The sequence below is a fragment of the Miscanthus floridulus genome, chromosome 12, assembly GCF_019320115.1.
Source record: "Miscanthus floridulus cultivar M001 chromosome 12, ASM1932011v1, whole genome shotgun sequence".
Classification (NCBI taxonomy): Eukaryota; Viridiplantae; Streptophyta; class Magnoliopsida; order Poales; family Poaceae; genus Miscanthus; species Miscanthus floridulus.
Window position 1 is genome coordinate 5764442 of NC_089591.1, and position 19749 is coordinate 5784190.

Sequence of the window (19749 nt, forward strand, 5' to 3'; positions counted from 1 at the left end):
GGTCTGGGGGGCCTCGACCTTGGTGGCCTCAGCGACCAAGGACACCTCAGCCCCATCTGACCCACGGGCCTTGGCCTCACGGGGCGTAGGTGCTCCCTCCCCCGCCTATGTTGAGGCCACCGTGGTAGCCTCTCCTTGGGCGACCGGCTCCTTTGGGTCAGCCCTCGTCGATGCCGCGCCATGTTGTATGGCGGCTTACGCCTCCGCCACCCAGTGGGCGGTGGAGCTGGGGCTCACCTTGAGTGCTTTAAGGGGCGCCAAGGCAGGCACCTCTGCAGGTCGCTTTTGGCTAAAGACAAAGTACTTACGGAGTTAGCATACGGCCAAAGAACGGATGGGAAATGCTGCGACTCTGCCGAAAAATGCTTACCTCGAGCGGGGCTGCAACCACTTCGGCACGGCGGCCCTCCTCTGCAACGGCGGTGGCGGCGGTGGTAGCAACGCTCCCTCGGTCCCCTATGGGTGTAGTTGCGTCGCCCCCACCGCCACCTGCTCCACCTCCGCCGCCAAGCCCACTGGGCTGACGGCTCGTTTTCCCGACGCCCGCGCCTCGGGCGTGTCGGCCTTGGCCCCAAGGCGGGTGATCGCCGGCCATGAGGCATCCTCTCCTCCTCCTCCTGGGAGCACTGGGCCGCTCGTTGATGCCCCGAGCACCGTCTCCCCAACATCAGGGAGATGGTCGAGGGGACCCCGTCCCCTCTCACTCTCGTCATCTCCGTCCGAAGAGTCCTCCGACAGTGAAGGCGACGGGGACGCCACCACCGAGAGACCGTCATGCCTCTGCTGCCGGCGGTGCTTCTCCAGTTCCTTGCGCGCAAGGATCTTCCTCATGCGCTTCGCCACCTCAGCGTCCTTCCGCCTCTTCTGCGCCTTGGCATGTGCCCGGTTGATCGCCCGCCACCTTGCATCCTTGGGAACGGGTGGAGGGGAGTCACGCACGTCTCTCATCCCCTACAGGAACGACGAACATGGGTAAGGAAACAAGAAACGGTGAGAAACAGGGAGGCCTCGGGGGCTGCAGCGGCGCATGACTTACCAGCGAGAGGAACCCCCGTGATGGGTGCATCGCGAAGGGGGTCAGGCCACCACTCCTCAGCTTCGCTTCCACCGTCTCCCTCACCCGGTGAAGAATTTCCTCATCGGAGAGGGCAGAGGCAGACATCCAGATGCCCTCGATCGGCTCATCCAGCCTCATCTTGAACAGGCGCCACCGCCGAGCCATTAGCGGCAGCACCCTCTGGCGGTGGAAGATGGCCACGACCATAGCCACAGTAAGGCCGTAGCCCCGCAGCCTCTCCAGCCCCTCCAGGAGTGGCTGTAGCTTAGGCTGACCCTCCCTCGGGACGCCATACTTCCACTTCTCCGGACAGCTCTCCACGATCTTCCCGGTGTAGGGGGGAGTCCGCCGTCGTCGTTGTGAAGGTAGAACCAACTGGTGTACCAGCGGCGATTGGTTGATGCGAGCTGGGTCAGGATGTAAAGGTGCTAACGGTCCTGGTGCACTTGGAGAGTGCAGCCATCGGCCCTCACCGCCTTCCTCGTGCTCGACGTACCCGTCGGCTTGGTGGTATGCCCCGCCCAGAAGAGGTGGAGCCACAACTCCCAATGGGGAGCAATCCCCAGATACCCCTCATAGACGGCAACGAAGATGGCCGCCTACGCGATGGAATTGGGGTTGAAGTTGTGGAGCTCCACGCCATAGTAGTGCGGGAGCGCCCGCATGAACCGGTCTACCGGAAGGCCGAGGCCGCTCTTGTGAAAAGACACGAAGCTCACAATGTAGCCGTCGTGGGGCCTTGGCTCCGGCTCGCCCGACGGAGCAATCCACTCTGGCCTATTGGGGTCGGTAACTAAACAGAGAAGACCATCATCGATGAGCGACTAGAGCATCTCCATGGATACGTCGGACGGACCCCAAGGGTCCGCCTCGATGACAACAACATTGCCAGCCATGAGTGCAGTGGAGAATTCGACTACGGTGGTGAGCCTCTCTCTCTGCCTTGCCCTTCTCTGTTCTTCTTCCCGGTGCTCTCTGCTCTAGCGATGGCTCAAGGGCGGCAAAGGCTAATGCAGGCAAGGTAAGGAGGGGAGGGGCGAGGCTCATCGTGTATTTATGCAGGAAGAAGGCAAAACGGACGGGCGATGAAATCAGGGAAGTTTCCCTCAGATCCAGCACAGTTTATCCAGATCTGATTTTACCACCCACATACCCACCTTTTCCTCATTAATCACGTGAACAGTTATGTTCCATCCGCTGACACAACATCACGTCCAACCGCTGCGGTGGCAGGCACCGTTCCACCTCCCCGAGAAAATCACCTCAAAAGGCGCGCCTACCATTGTCAAGCCAATGGGGGAGATATCCCCCCACCCTATTCCTTTCGGATGAAGGAACTGGGCGCCGAGCCCATTACAGTCTAGGGGTTCGAAGGCTAGGCCCCTAAGGGTTTTGACAGCCACCCCAGGGCAACAGAGTCAGGGACAACTATGGGTGAGCCTGTACGAGACCGAGGCCCAAGCAAGCGAAACGCTTGGGGAGCCCTAAGTCGTGTTCGAGACCGGCAGGGAGGTCTCCGAATGGGATCCCATCGTAGGGAGGCATCGAGCCACCGGGGCCCAGTGAACGGCCCCGGCACCCACTAGAGAAGCCCTCTGGTACTTTTGGAGTGCGTCTCCAGACCGCTAGCCGACCCCTATCGAATGGGGCATGGGCCTCCACTCGGACTTACCCGATAATAGCTCACCGGAAGTGTCACCGCTCGCGCCCACCGAGGGTAGCCTGGCATATTCCACCCCTCCTTCTGAGCGAAAAAGAAGCATGAGGGTCGCACAAAAAGCTAGGGGAACTCCTGATCGCCCTCTTGCTCTGTGCAGAGGCTCGGGGGCTCTTCCTGCAATCTTGCCAAAACCCAGCGACCTAGGCTTGCACTCGAGGGGGCTCGGCAAAACAACCCCTCCTTCTGAGCGAAAAGGACACGCGAGGGTCGTACAAAAAGCTAGGGGAACTCCTAACGGCCCTCTCGCTCCATGCAGAGGCTAAGGGGCTCTTCCTACAGATATGTCGAGACCCCGTGACCCAGGCTCGCACTCGAGGGGGGCTCGACAAACAAACCCTCACGCGCGAGGGGCGTACAAAAAGCCAGGGGAACTCCTAATCGCCCTCTCGCTCCGTGCAGAGGCTCGGGGGCTCTTCCTGCTACATTGCCGAGACCCAGTGACCTAGGCTTGCACTCGAGGGGGCTTGGCAAACAACCCCTCCATCCGAATGAAAAGGATGTGCGAGGGTCGAACAAAAAAGTTAGGGGGACCCCTGACCGCCCTCTCGCTCCATGCGGAGGCTCGGGGGCTCCTCCTGCATCCAAGACAAAGACAAGCGATCCAAGCCCGCACTTGAAGACTCAGAAAAATGCAATAAAGGGCATCGAGCCCGTTACGGTCCAGGGGTTCAAAGGCTGGGCCCCTGAGGGTTTCGACAGCTGCCCCAGGGCAATAGAGTCAGGGACGACTATGGGCGAGCCTGCGCATGGCCAAGGCCCGAGCAAATGATCGCTCGGGACATCCTAAGTCGTGTTCGAGACCGGTAGGGAGCTCTCAGAATGGGATCCCACCGTAGGGAGGCATCGAGCCACCGAGGCCCAACGAACGGCCCCGGCACCACTAGAGAAGCCCTCTGGTACTTTTGGAGTGCGTCTTCGGACCACTAGCCGACCCCTATTGAATGGGGCGCAGGCCTCCACTCGGACTTACCCGATAACAGCTCACCGAAAGTGTCACCGCTCGCGCCCACCGAGGGTAGCCTGGCATATTCCACCCCTCCTTCCGAGCGAAAAGGAAGCGCGAGGGTCACATAAAAAGTCAGGGGAACTCCTGATCGCCCTCTCGCTCTGTGCAGAGGCTCGGGGGCTCTTCCTGCAATCTTGCCGAGACCCCACGACCCGAACTCGCACTCGTGGGCTCGGCGAATATGATAAAATCCCTCGCTCAACGTAAGAAAAAGACCCTGGAGGAATAAATCCACTCCCCCAGGGCCTCGGGGGCTACACCCGGCGGGTGCGCTCGCGCGCACCCACCAAGGCCTCAAAGTACGAAACACTATCCCGCCAGGAGCTACCGCAAGTCATGCCTCGTCAAAACCTCAAGAAGAGCGCTCACGCTCTCCCTGAGGCTCGGGGGCTACTGTTGGGTACCATAAAATGGGGTACCCTGAGCATATACCGAAAGAATCACTTAGACCCCATCAAAAACAAAGCCAAAAGGCAAACCACTGGTTAACCCCTGGCCTTGTCCGAGCCCATCGGCTCTCCGCCTCGCTCGAGGCCTTGCACGGGAGGCCTCGACGGCCTGCCAAATCTTCACCTCGCTCGAGGCCTCGCACGGGAGGCCTCGACGGGGAACCAATTCTCCGTCTCGCCCGAGGCCCCGCGCGTAAAGCCTCAGACGAGATGTCGATTCTCCGTATCGCTCAAGGCCGGCTCGGCAATACCCTGTCGCTTCTGCCTCGACCGGTCTCCCCGACAGAGCATCGCATCCCATTAATGCGCCAACCACTCCCGCGATATCAGCCGGACGATGGCCCGACACTGTAGAGTGGCCGGCGAGACGGGAAGTCGCATCAACGCCATACCGTCCATGACAGGACAGGACAGGGGTTATCGGCCACTGTGCACTAGTGTTGTGCCCACGACCAGCGCCCGCACTACACTGTGCCACCTAACCCCTGCCCCAGGAACAACGCGGCGTGGGGAGTCAAGTCCGGGTCACCATAGCCTCGGAATCAGCGTACGAGACCAACTGCTCCCTCCAAGCCTCGGCAATCTACTTCAGGGTCTCGACAACCTCGGGATTCATGCCCGTCGAGCCTCCCACGATGGCTCGGCCTTGGCACCAACTGAGCCTCGACTTCTCACGCAGTCAACACATAGTGACCGGCACGTCGACCGCCACGCCCCGCTTCAAGCTAGCACTAGAGCTCCCACGACGCATAGGATCGGATGTGACCGGCGTGTCGCCCCAGTACTTCAAGGACGGGACCACTCCATCGACCACGCCGCCACAGTAACAGGCTACAGGGCTCGGACATGCCGCCTCCGTTCGCACGACGCCGTGTAGCTAGCACATGTATCACCCTTGTCCCCCCTTCAACTATAAAAGGGAGGGACCAGGGCCGTTTCTAGAGGAGGATCGGACGCTTACGATTAGGCCTACGCCCACGCAATGAGCTCACACATAAACGCACAGACGAACACACGAGCTTCTTCACCGCTCGAGATCAACATCTCAAGCAATCCACGCCGCTCCACGCAGAGACCTGGGACTAGCTCCCTCTCTCGCCCTGCTTGTAACCCCCTACTACGAGCATTTAGGTGCAAGGAATACAAGATCGATCTCTCAGACTGGACGTAGGGCACCTATTACCTAAACCAGTATAAACCTTGTGTCTCTTTGCATCACCATCCGGGACTGGGAACACGCAGTATAAATTTACTAGTTGGTTGAGGGCTCGCCGGTCCAAAACACCGACACTGCAGAAAAGTAAAAAAGAAATCTCTAAAACTATTGAAATATTACAACGAATACAACATGGGATCTATGTTTTAGACTAAAATGAAATACAAAATTTACAAAAAAAATTGCCAAGCCCCAAAAACTTATACAAGGAAAATATACAAAAGAAACTCTATATGTCATCGATTTTGACTCTCCACATAATAAGCCATTTTTAAAAATGACCACCCATACTCAGTATGTTGCCATATGCCAAAATAACGACTGAAACAACTAATCTTTAACGTCCGACCGTCCAATGCTATTTTGGTATTTTTAACAACATTCATGTGACGTTAATTTTAGGCTGTGGTATAGTGAATCCTTGTTTTAGACCAAAGACATTGGCCCTGTTTATATTGAAAACATAAGTCCACCCCATTTTTTTAGACCAAAGACAATGGCACTGCTTATATTGAAATTAAAGCATAAATCCACCCGTTTTATGCATATGCTAAATCGACTCATCTGTTTTCATCAATTTGAAACTGGGATTCTGTATTCATCTCGTTTGCATATACTCCTAGCTAGAATTGTAGTGCACATTATTACATATTGAAACAGATGGTGTTACAGGTACCAAGGGGTAGCAACGCGGTAGTTCAACAGCCTGTTCGTTTCGTCGTAAACGATCGTGGATTATTTGCTGCTGGCTAGATTGGCCGGTTTGGTGTGAGAGAAAAATATTGTTCCAGCTTATAATATACGATCGTATATGCCCAGCCGAACAGGCTGCAAGCTCCTCTCTCTTAAGAAAAGAAGACAGCCGTTCGAGAACAACGCCCACACGGTGCATCACATGGCATCACAGAATCCCAAGAATCATTTCATTCGAAGCACATTCACGCAGTTCACCCCAACATGTAAGTAGAGCCTCCCCCAGGCACTTCATACTCATGGTATATAATAATACTAGTATATATCATGCATATTTCTATTCAAGATGTATATATAAATCCCATATGTGGCTTTCTTGTTTTGTTGCCTTAGTTTTTAGGAATTAATTGAATTTGCGTAATTAATTTTTGTGACAGTAGGAAAATCACTCCACACTTACTATTTGACAGTCATGTTGTAAGATTTATTTGAAGAGTCTTTACAATGGCATTTCCAGTAATGGATTTGATGGGTGCAAAACTCCTGTAGAAACCGGAATAAAATATCATTTTTCGTTGAAAAAAAAAGCTTGACTGAAACTTGTCCCTTTCCCAAGGAGTTTTGACCTCACACCAACTGTTTTCTCCTTGGTCAGTTGTAACGGTTTAACTACCATGTGGTTGATACACTATATAAATGCATGCCTGATTGTTCTCTAGGTATTTTCCCCCTTATTTATCAGTTTGAACCACTGTGCTTAGAAGATTCTTTGAATTATTTTAGGGCCTGACACAAATTTAGATCAGTTCGGCTAGGCGACCTTTTTGTTTAATGCAGTCATATATGAAGCTCAGAATCTCAGTCAGACGGCGGAGGATGCATGAAGCAGTGTCAGGTTTCTCATGTGGCAGCCTCATGCATGCATGACCCATGAGCTACCACTCAAGTGCCATGTAAACAAATCATCATATTCTTTTACCAGGATTAACTGTCACTTATAAAATATCTATACTGTGGACAAGATAGAAAACCTGAAGAACCCTGCCTCTTCTTTTGTTTGTTTTTCTCTACACAAACATGCTACAATGCATATTGATAGTTACATAGTCGTCATATTCTGAATGCTTCTGGCCTAATAAGCATACATGCTGTAATGCCCAGCAACAGAATTTTTTCAGAAGAGATTAGGATAACAATGTTTTGGTAATTGTGCAAATTAATACATATTCTACTGAAACTGGAAACAAATTGGCATTTCTATACTTCAGTTTGTGGCATGGCATCAACTGCTCTTTGGTGCATCACATGGTATGTAACAGGAGACGATATTATAGGCACGCTTACTTTTGTATGCAGACACATATGAGTTATATTATTTTATTCAGGATAATCCCCATTCTAGTGGTTATCTGTGGTCTTTGATTTTAGATAAGTGTTTGTTTAAGTTGGTCAATGAAATTGACAGGATTCTCATGTGCTTGGTGCATTCCCTCTTTCCCTACTAGGGAAATGTACAAGCTGTCCTGTACTACAAACGCAACGAGCTTCAGAAGTAAGTAGATGTTTCTGAGGAGGGTAACAAATAAGGATGAAAGATCCAACACCAGATCTATGAGAAAAAATGAATTGCAATTTGCATCGTTTTCAGGCTCCAAAGTCCACACCTAGCGTACTAAGAGAAGATGAACACTGAAACTTTGCAGAGACCCAAATCTATCAGTTAGATTGTGCTTGAATTTTGTACTGGCAACTAATGGCTTTTAATTGCACTTTCTATGGATGCCAAGCAATAGCATTGTATGGTCCAGATCAATCGAGAGGCTAGCTTGTCAATGCATTCCAGGCACCGCAAGATACTGGCCAGCCTCATTGCTGGCTAATCTAGAGCATCAGTTTCTCATCCGACGTCCCTGAATGAATGCGTGCATTAACCACTGAGTAGAGGAGGCTTGGCTTCTCCACTACAACCCTGATGATCCTCACTTGTTCAAAGGGATCTCTTATCCTAGGACACATACTGGATCCATATTACATCAGCTACCCATTATATTGGCAGGGATACACAAGAAGGAAACAGATAAGATTTGAGCGATACATGCTTCCACGCGAGATTGATCCATGAACGAATCGAGAAACAAACCAACGATATATATAGATAGATGTGACTGATGCCAAATACCACTAATGTGACATGCCTAGCTATTTAGCATATTTGGAAGTGGGTTAGGCAATATCATTGTACGTCCATGGTGACGCTGCTGTATAGTATCTGCCGAATGAAACCGAACAAACACCGTGCCACACTGACCTGACAGTTTTTGGGCTCAAATAGTCAAGAACCTATCACATTCAGCTCTCCTCAGTATTGCCCTCGAATGTAAGGCGACAAGAAGCTGTGTCTCTACAACTAGTGGAAGAATATATGGTGACAAGATATGCGCGCATGCATGGTCTCCAAAGAGGGGCAAACCATGATTGGGAGGCCACTTCAATTTGTGCAATTGCATTTGCCCCCCAAGCTTTTTCCCAGGTTGATGCAATGTTTGCAGTAAAAGTGTCTAGAACCATACTAAACCGGTCTGGCCCAGAACTGGCATGACATGGACCACTCACAAACACTGGTTAAACTGTCATAGGTTAGACAAACACAAATATACGCATCTGTGTCCTTGTCAAATGATTTTGACAAGGATAAGAGATTCAATTGAGAGATCTGCTTTCATGTTCATGCCACTCTTTTCTTTAGTGCTCTGTGCATTACCTCATGTTTGCATACACACCATGCATGACAGCTTGCTTACTGCATTTAGATTAGACCAGATTCTATAAGGCAAAGACCTCAATTTTCCTACATATCATCCAAGAATTGGACAGATTAATCATGTCATGCATAAACTCCATTTCATTGCCTATATGTGTCTTTATTAAAGGCAAATTAATCTTTGTTGACAAGAACTTAACACTTGTCTAGATATTTTTGTGCTTAATTAAGTACCACAAAGTGGTCCACACAGATACAAAAATCACTAGACAGCTCAATTTGCAGACAGCATCTGCTACGTACAATAATGTGAAAGAGTGCAAAACACAAGAAACTGGGCAATCACAGAAGATTTCCTATTGTCATCGTTGTTGGCGTACTGGAAAAGACCAGCTGATACAGTTGCAGGGGATGAGGGGAATGGAGTGGTCTCTAAAGTTTGGCAAGAAGTCTCAATAATGAAATCTCACTATCCCAGTTGTAAGACCGCCACATAAAGAAATCAACAAATATTTTTCATTTTCCACACTGCCATTTTTTCCTGATCGAACAAGTTTTTTTTTTTCGTCTATGGCATGCTGCACAACATATTCAAGGGAATGATTCCTCTGCCAAATCTTGTGCACAAGATCACAATGCCATGTTGGTTCCCTTTGACCAGAACAAATCCATGTGACATGAAGAAACCAAACTCTGTGCTGGTGCAAGTGCAAGTGACCCGGGTTTAATGGATGCACGCCAGGTGCACCTGGAAACAAGTGTACAGCCCAGATGGAGCCCAAGATTCCACCAGTGAGCATATATTACTAGCACTACTGATTTTCCATGTGGGGCAGGCGGCTACAACAATCTTCAACCCCAGCTGATTCTTTCTCCTCTAGCACTACTTCCTCAGTACACAGATTTGTGTGAGTATATATCAAACAGGGATAAGAAATGGTATATATATATATCCTTATCTACATATATACAAGAATGAATCTTTGACCGGTAAAATTCAAACACCAAATGTTCGTTTGACTGAATCCAGGCAAGAAAACTTAACATTCATGCGCGGCCGACCCATGCGCACTGTCGCCAGCCATGAGAGCATATATGTTCTCTCGATTCTAGTTAATGTGGGGTTAATTCTGAACTAATCGCCAACAGCATGGGCTAAACGATTCTTAAACAAAAGGATCTGAAACCTGAATACGTGTCACGTAGATCGGAAATACAGTGGGTCCAAATGTTTGACGGTCACAGGATGTGAGTCGGCCGAGTCGAATCCAATTTCTTTGTTGTATGACTGACCAAAATGTGCCACTTGTTACGCCGCGAACTGAAGACGCATGATGGCATATATTGGCATGGCACCTGGGTGTGAAAAAATAAAACAGACTTCGTAATGTATATGCCAGTCGTTTATCAGAATGTTGAAAGGATATGAATGCAGCAGATGTTTCAAGGCAAATCGTATATCTTACCCTGTGATGTTTGGTTCCTATGGTTCGAGAAAAAAACGTTTGGTTCCTTCGCATACCAACAGTGAATGTGTATCAGTTGTCAGTTCCAAGAGCAGAGCACACTTAGGGCCTGTCTGCAAATAAACCTCAGAAAATTTACAAAGCGACATCCCTTCTCCAGTCACCCCTTAAGAATGTAGCCCGTGGAAATCCATCTCATCTGACCTGACCATACCAAGAAAGTTGAATTTCTAACCTAGATATTTGCTCACTAGTACTTCGGAAATCATTTCTTAGTGTCACCCTCATTTTGTGAAACCACAGTTTTCACTGCAGGATAGGATGTGATTGTGATGGAGACATGAGTTTAAAGGAAAAATAAATAAATGTTTTGAGATATAGAAGAGTGGAAGGATGGAGAGCTAGGATTAAATCATCCATCTTATCTGGATATCCTTTTTTGTTTCAAACAATTCTTATCTGGTGAATTCCTCATCTAACCTCTGGGCCATTTAGATCCATAGACTTATATGGGCTATCTGCTCCTTCCCAAAGTGACTTATATGGGCTATCTGCTCAAGATCTGTGGCCCAACCAAGCCTCAACTCATGGCTCTCAGCCCAAGGACTAATACACAAAATACCATTGGGCCAATAAGAAGTTGGCCTATTACCTAAGCTCAACTTAGTCAACTTGATGATGCAAAAGGTTTAAGGCCCGGAATTGGCACAAGGACTACTTGGGTACTGAGACATTACTATAGCAAACTGAATCCACTATGAATGAAAAAAAAAAAAGATGCACAACCAATTTACAAATATGAAGTGCTTCTAATACAATCAATTTATACAGTAGCATCGCCACCAGGTAATCTAAATCATTCAGTTTAACAAGTGAACCACCACCCCCACGTGATGTAAACCATTTGATTTCCTGGTTATAACGCCACTGTACAAATGAGTTGTTTGTATGGTACCGCTCTTTACAAATCACTCTTCATTTTGAACAATACATATGAGAACTGCATACTATTACATTAATAGAGAGCAAATAGGTTACCGTACAGAAATTTCAATCGTCCCAAGCAAACTACATTCTAATTCATGTTTACCTTAAGTAATGACAAAGGAACTAACTATCTTTTTTTTCTTGGATACGGAAGAGAGCTGCATATCATTATATTAAGAAAAATGGGTAAGAATCCATACAGCACACACACACACACGCACGCACGCACGCGCGCGCGCGCACACACACTGCTAGGTTCTTTAAATAAAGAAACACACCCATAACATGCAAGGAGAATAAATCATCAGAAGAATAAATCACAAGTGAAAACTGGAAGCGCACAACACACACTCACACAGAATTCACCATCCATTGGTTGCGACAAAGGATCTTCATAGTTCCTACTCAACCCTGCATGCATAGAACCAAGAATGGCAACCTTTTAGATAGATTGATGATAGAAGTTTTTGCTACATATTAGTAGGTAGTTCACTAGTATAATGGACTAATCTATGTAATCATTTAAACTCAACATTATTGGCATGTCAACCGTTTAACAATAAAGATTTTCCGTTTTTGAATAACTCGAGATAATACGATTTCACGTAGTATCATGAGTACAGTTCTAAAAATAGGTCAATGGCATGCTTTCATAGAAATTGACTTATTAATGTGATTTCAGTGCATGAAACTAATAATCAACTGGAAACTAGCTATGGTGGTATGGCCCAAAATGGAACCTAAAGTTTCCTTAAGCCAAGGGAAGAGTAGGCTGAAGACTTCCATGTGTAATTGAATGCAAATCCAATAATTACCATTGCATAACAGATAATTTCACCAGAGCATAATATGCCAATAAAGGTAAACTCGCTAGATTGTTCTAGGGACATAGGTGATTTTGCCTGTATTCAGGAGTTCAACGGTGCTTTTGCCCCTCTTGTTTTATCTCTGTGATTTTGCCCACGCCTTTTGAATTGAAGCTACCATTTACCCCTGTTTTGGATGTCTGTTAGATGAACGTCATGGAACCAGATTAAACAGTAAAAAACATTTGGAAAATAGGCAAAGACCAAACTACCCACCTTATCCAATCATTCCCGTGACCCACCATGCGAACCATAGTGACAGTGGCGAGCAACGAGGGTGACCGGCATGACAAGGGCTGTCACCTGGGCATGGTATAATGTCATGTTCCTCATCTCGAGAACACTGATCCCTTTCCGGGAACGTGAGAAAATCTCGGGCCTAGGGAAAACCTTCCTCAAGTAGCATACCACGTTCCTCGATCCCCAATCCTCGACCCAATCATCTCGACGATTTGGTGGCTATGAGGGTCTGCGGGGCTCCTGGCTGCCAATGAGATGCTTTGCCTTCTGTTCTTTTGAAGTGGTACTGCTGCTGCGTGTGAAGTTGGTGCCATGCTGCTCGCCCGTCTGCTGCTCATGTGCTCGTCCTCACCATGTCGCCCTATGGAGAACCCAATCCAGTTCTCAATCTGCTGCCCAGACTCGGCACATGCCGCTCTGTCCGCGCCTGGGTGCCGCCACAACAGGGCGTCACCACCTCCCTCTCCAAGCTGCCCTAGGCCACCAATCCGCCACACCAAACGGGCTTGACCTGCTGCCTCAGTCTGCTGCACCAGGCCACCCTACTCTAGGATGCCACCGTTGTAGGTCAGTCTGCCGTCATGCCATGCCTCAGCCTCGTCCCTGCTCAAACTGGTCGGCCAATTGGCTGGCCTTGTGAGCCTTGCAGGAAGCTGCAACACAACCGCCCTCTTGCTCCTCCACAAGTTGAGCCGGCCTCTGCTCTCATGTTTCTTTTTTTTTCAACTAGCAAACATGCCCATGTGTTGCAATGAAATGTACAGCTTGTTGCGCGGTCACCAGGACAACTTATGGCTCAATGATTTATTCAATGGTTTATACTTCAGATAGAATTAAATTAATGGTCAAATTTTAGGCAAGCCCGTGTATTTTTTACAAAAAAAATACGTTGATTGTACTTCTGGTTCTAGCTAGGGAACCAACATGGGTGTTAGCAAACAAAGTACCTTGGACACCTATTCATACTCATGGTGTCCTACACAAACACGTTTGTATCCAGCTTGCATATCTACTCGCACCTGAGGTTTACGACATACGTTGTCAGGCATGGGGTGCCATAAATGGGCCCACATAACACACATGGAAGAAGAAAGCTATTCACTTTAATATTAGGGAGATAGATGTGTAGGTGAAGATGTAGATTGGTTGATGACGTATACTTGTGTAAATTACCAGATGCATAGACCAATTGATGATATAGCTTGATACATTTTCACAAGATTTTGAAATCTATCAAAATGCTATCTAAATGTTTCATATCAAAACAGGGGTAAAACCACAAACTAATCAGAAAAGGTGGGGAAGATCTGCAGGGGCAAACTTGGCTTTTTAGAGCTGATTTGACACTGTTAAGTGAACGAAACAGAATATGGGCAAACTCAATCTTCATTTTGAAAGAGCGGGGGCAAAATCACAAAGTTGAATTAACAAGGGCAAAATCACAATTGGCCTTCAAAGTAGGGGCATGAACACAAATGCCTTCTAGTTATAAGGACTTACTGCAGCTTCATAGAGGTGATAATGAAAACTACTGTATGGGTACAAGACTAGGAATCCAGGGTTCTGACCTGATTGAGATGTGAAGATAAAGAGCACCATCTACAGTTCCCAATAGAATGTCCACTTGAGGCTATTGTGCCTTTACAGACTCAGTTTCAGCTTCAGCAGTATAATCTGGAAAAGTCTGCAGTGCCTAGTGAAGAGTATTAATGGTTATCAACATCAAGGAGAAATAAAAGGCTATCATGAGAACAAAATTAGTTTGATTATTTTATCCATGTACCTCATATAAATACCATGAGATATAAGCATCTGTAGCAGCATATTGAAGTTGTTGTTTGGAGAGAATATCAACCTCCCAGTTCCCCATTCTTATGTTGCTCGGCTTCGGCAACTACAGACAAGCAACAAAGCTACATATGATAAAGTGCATTGCGACGTTGATCTTTTTTAGTCCAAATAAACTTGCATACCAAAAGGATTTTCTAGTTCACAGTTAGCGTCAGGCATTTATAGAAAGTAATTTGGGTTTCTTCCTACCAAATCTATAACTTAACAAATAACAAACTACAAAGTGGGAATTTTCAGGTAGTGTAATTCACAGATAGAGCACAGATTTAAATTGAACAGAGATTGGATTTTGTCGCCTGCACACATTACTAATGGAGCTGCAAAAGACATAAATACTTAGTGTCATCAATATACCTCTTTGCATGTGATCATTTCAGTTAAAGAAGCAAGACTCCATCTTTTGGGAGGAGTAGCTAATTTGACATTTGCCAGGGTTGACAAATCCATCAGTGGTTGTACACAAACATCATAGTCATTCAACATTTTCCTTGCATCATTGTCTATGCATATTCCAACCTGAAAAGACATGGAACCGTAACTAACATGATTTAACTAGAGCATAGTGTCTAGGGAAAAAATAATTGAAAAAATGAGGGTAAAAACAAGCAAAAGCACTGACTTTAATGGACGAAGTATCCTCCAAAAGAGTTTTCAGTATAGGTGGTACCCCAGAGTGAGCAATATGCAGGACATAGCACAGAGTTTTCTCCATGCATAGTTGCATTACAGCAACCTTACAAGGTGGTTCCCCTGCAAAGACCACAGCTCCAGTTATGTCCTACCAGATGGAACTACTTGCAAGAAAGAAGTTACCAAATGTTCACAAAAGGGGAATAGCCAAACTTCATTTGATTTAGATATAGTGAAGACTCCAACAACAAACCTCTTCTTGGAAAGGGCCTCCACTCGAGATCAAATCCAAGAGAAACCTGGCCGGGCCCTTTCATCCTCTCAATTTTGTGTAAGATGTCAGTTGCAGCCTTCTCCGCCTCTGAAGGTGTCCGGCAGTAAACTATCTTACCGCTGAATGATATTTGTTGGCGTCTTGCCCTCACATTGCCTGTAATCAGGATGAAGAGGAAAATGATTCCCATCTCAATTACACAAGAACTCAAGAAGCAACAGATGTGATCAAAACCCAGAAAAGAATGAATTTTTACGCGCCTAAGACACGGCGGTGGGGATCAGGTACTTCTTAGCCCGCATTTTCAAAATATGTTGTGATCCAAACCCAATGCGTGGCGAATTGCTAGCAAAAGCAATTTCTTGCCCCCATTTTCAAGAAGCAGGAGGGTTCTTCAATTCCGCTAGGCCAGGAATGGGGGAATGGGAAAGCCGATAAGAGCAGGAGCGCACCTTGGGGTGTGTGGGGCGTGAGGGTCCACGACGGCGTGGATCCACCGGACACCGGGCTTTGGCTGTACCGGGGGCGGGAGGAGGGGGAAGGGGATGGGTAGGTCCAGTCGGGTAGGCGGCGGCGCTTTGCGGCGGCGGAAGCCGAGGCGTAGGCGGCCTCGATGGCCTGAAGCTCCGCCTCGGCGGCGTCGTCCCAGTAGAAGTCGTCGTACTCAACGTTGCCGTGGACCAACGACGCGGAGGGCGCGCCGGCGCCGGCGTCGGGATGCATGGCCATCGAGCTCGCTGGAGCACGAGCACGGCGGAGACTATTTTCTGGCAGAAAATGAGATGGCATTTTTTTTTTCTGGGTTTTTGAAACTCCGAGGAGGGGAACTCCAAACTTTGGGAACGGCGGCTACAGCCCTACTCTAGGAGTATGTTGCATCTAGACGAGTGACCCTTTTTTAAAAAATAAAATGCTATACGAAACATGTGTGTTTTGTGGTTTGTTGGTATATGAATTTTTTGGCCACAAGATGAAAAATGGAACGTCTGATCTGTGCTGGTTGCTTTGTGTCTCTGTCATGTGGGGTCTGGATATCGTCGTCACTGTTTGATTTTTGGGAGTCGCGCCCGAAGTTGTGTGTTCGTTCCCCTCTTTCCCCATTCTCATTTCGTGTTGTCTTCCTCCTAGCGACTCCCTGTTCCCCTCTTTTGTTGATGGGGTTCGTCCCGGTGGCCGGCGATTGTCTCGGCGTCGCGGCGAGCCGCACCCTCTCCGTCTCTGCGCGTCACCTCCCTCTCATCTGCCATTGCTCGAGTTCTGGAGGTACGTGAGTTCGCCTCTTTCTCCCTTGAGTTCGTCGTCACTCTCATCCTCCTTGCCCACCGACTGTAGATCTGCGTTCCTCTGTTTCCTGAGGCCCAGCGATGTGTGTGGGGCGTTGCAGGGGGACGGCGAGAGCACGCGGGGGCGCGTTGCAGCAGCGGAACGGTGAGTGGCGCTACGGCTGCGGGACAGCGAGAACGCGCGGGTGAGCTGCAACGGCGTGACAGCGACAGCGCGCAGGGCGAGCTACAACGGCGCGCAGGGTGAGCTGCAGCGTCAGAACGGCGAGCTGCAGCGGCACGCGGGGTGAGCTGCAGCGTCGAGACGGAGAGAGCGCGTGGGGCGAGCTGCAGCAGCGATTTGTCTGGTTTCAACGAACTCTACTGTCGTGTCGAAGGAACACCTATAGTAGTAGTAGAGAAGCGGGCATGCATGCATTATTTCCTTTGATTTGTTCTGTCTTTCTATTCTATCATGTTCTTCCTCGTAGCAGGAAACACATAAAAGGTCTTAATGGCTAGAGGGGGTGAATAGCCTAATAAAAATTTCTACAACAACACTTAACCAAATGGTTAGACAATTATGAGGCAAAGCGAGTGTTGCGCTAGCCTACTCAAAATGCAAGCCACCTACCACAATTCTAGTTTAGATAGTGTCAATTCACACAAGAGCAATGACACTATCCTATGTTAGTGTGCTCTCAAAGGCTAACTAAAGAGCCACACCAACCAAGCATGCAAGCTCTCACAACTAGCTACACTAAAGAGCTTGTCAACTAGTTTGCGGTAAAGTAAAGAGAGTGATCAAGAGGGTTATACCGCCGTGTAGATGAATGAACCAATCAATCACGAAGATGAATAACAATGATGACCAATCACCTCGGAATCATTGATGAACACAATGATTTTTACCGAGGTTCACTTGCTTGCCGACAAGCTAGTCCTCGTTGTGGCGATTCACTCACTTGGAGGTTCACGCGCTAATTGGCTTCACACGCCAAACCCTCAATAGGGTGCCGCACAACCAACACAAGATGAGGATCACACAAGCCATGAGCAATCCACTAGAGTACCTTTTGGTGCTCCACCGGGGATAGGTCAAGAACCCCTCACAATCACCACGATCGGAGCCGGAGACAATCACCACCTCCGCTCGACGATCCTCGTTGCTCCAAGCCATCTAGGTGGCGGCAACTACCAAGAGTAACAAGCGAAATCCACAGCGAAACACGAACACCAAGTGCCTCTAGATGCAATCACTTAAGCAATGCACTTGGATCACTCCCAATCTCACTATGATGATGAATCAATGATGTAGATGAGTGGGAGGGCTTTAGCTTAGCTCACAAGGTTGCTATGTCAATAAAAATAGCCAAAGATATGAGCCACAGCCGGCCATGGGGCTTAAATAGAAGCCCCCATGAAATAGAGCCATTGTACCCCTTTACTGGGTACTCTGCGCTCTGACCGGACGCTCCGGTCCACTTGATCGGACCTTGGGCTCAGCGTTCGGTCCACAGATGGACGCCACGTGTCATCGCCTTCAAACGCTGTTCGTCAGATTCCAACGGTTATGACGCTGACCGGACGCAGCAACTTCAACTAACCGGACGCTGAACCCCCAGCGTCCGGTCGTTTCCAGTAAGGTACCGACCTCGACTGGACACGTCCGGTTAAAACTAATCGGACGCTGAAACCTCAGCGTCCGGTCGAGTACAGTAAGGGTCGAAACCTGGTTTCCTCGATCGGACGCATCCGGTCCACCTCGACTGGACACAGCCAGCGTCCGGTGGTAAACCCTAGCCTCTGTACCGACAGTCAACGTAACCAGACACAGGCAGTCAGCGTTCGGTGCTTCTGGATTCAGCGTCCGGTCACTGGACCGATGCTGGCATCAGCTCTGTTCTCATTTTTATCTTCTCCACCCTTGCTCCAATGTGCCAACCACCAAGAATTTGCATCCGGCGCAATAGAAAATAGGCATTTCATTTTCTCGAAAGCGCCAAACCCAAACCCATCTCAACCCTGCACACACCTTGTGCACATGTGTTAGCATATTTTCACAAATATTATCAAGGGTGTTAGCACTCCACTAGATTCTAAATGCATATGCAATGAGTTAGAGCATCTAGTGGCACTTTGATAACCGCATTCCGATACGAGTTTCACCCCTCTTAATAGTATGGCTATCAAACCTAAGTGTGATCACACTCTCTAAGTGTCTTGATCACCAAAACAAAATAGCTCCTACAAGTTATACCTTTGCCTTGAGCTTTTTGTTTTTCTCTTTCTTCTCTTCAAGTTTAAGCCCTTGATCATCTCTATGCTATCACCATTGTCATGTTATGATCTTCATTTGCTTCTCTACTTGAAGTGTGCTACCTATCTCATGATCACTTGATGAACTAGGTTAGCACTTAGGGTTTCATCAATTCACCAAAACCAAACTAGAGCTTTCAACACGTAAAGGCATATTTGATCTGTTGTTGTTGTTGTTGTTGTTGTTGTAACTTGTAAGATCAATCAGTGAGGGCTGCTACTAAGCCATACGGAGAGCCCGCCAGTGCTTCTAGTCTTTTGTATGAGGCTAGGAACAGTAGCTTGAGAAGCTAGGCTTCAGATGTAGGGGCAGTAGGGTAGGTGATGGCGTGCATCTGGAGTTCACTAAACATTTTGACTGGATGTTGAATTCAGATTGTGATGAGAGTACTGAATGTTGCAACCTTTCACCTAGGCAGATATTGGTGTTTCTAATGTTGTAGGAGCTAATATGCCTCTACCTGATGACTTGTAGTACTACAGGTTTGCATCCAACAATTCTGGCATAGATAGATAGAACCTATCGGCAAATAGGCTTAATAGTGGGAAAGGTAATTATTTTTCCTGAACTAATGAAACTATAGGACTTAAACGCATATGACGACATTGACATGCTATATTCACTCTATATGCAAAAGAAAGTTGCTCTTCTTGTATCTGTTATTGTCTACTAGGAGTTGATTAAATTCTCCTTGTATTATTTCGTGAATTAAGCTCTGATTCTGTAAATTTACAGAGGCTCCGATTCTGCAAATTTGTTTTCATTTCATAACTGAGTCTTGTCACTCCATTGCTAAGAGATGCTTGTCACTCCATTTTATAGGCAGAGGTGTTTTAATTTGCAGTGTGTTGCCATGTATGTATAATTAGAATAGGGGGTTGAAAGGATCAAAATGCCCAAAAGATGGGTGAATTGGGCTAATTCTAAATTTCTTTGCAATAATTAAATCCT

The 19749-nt window shown here is 47.8% G+C and overlaps 1 protein-coding gene across 3 annotated transcripts; it reads right to left on the reverse strand.

The window, feature by feature from the left end:
* Window positions 1-11269: 11269 nt before the first annotated feature.
* Window positions 11270-16045, reverse strand: LOC136497512 (3'-5' exonuclease-like). 3 transcript variants are annotated; one of them, XM_066493346.1, is made up of 8 exons: window positions 15669-16045; window positions 15196-15372; window positions 14932-15062; window positions 14667-14828; window positions 14245-14355; window positions 14030-14154; window positions 11711-11766; window positions 11270-11513 (listed from the first exon to the last, which is right to left on the reverse strand). In XM_066493346.1, exons 1-6 carry the CDS (start codon window positions 16003-16005, stop codon window positions 14092-14094), a joined length of 981 nt encoding a protein of 326 aa, XP_066349443.1. In that variant the 5' UTR covers window positions 16006-16045; the 3' UTR covers window positions 11270-11513; window positions 11711-11766; window positions 14030-14091. The 3 variants fall into 3 exon arrangements, with proteins under 3 accessions (XP_066349443.1, XP_066349444.1, XP_066349442.1); XM_066493347.1 differs by lacking the exon at window positions 11270-11513 and having other exon boundaries at window positions 11520-11766; window positions 14030-14145; XM_066493345.1 differs by lacking the exon at window positions 11270-11513 and having other exon boundaries at window positions 11520-11766.
* Window positions 16046-19749: the final 3704 nt, after the last annotated feature.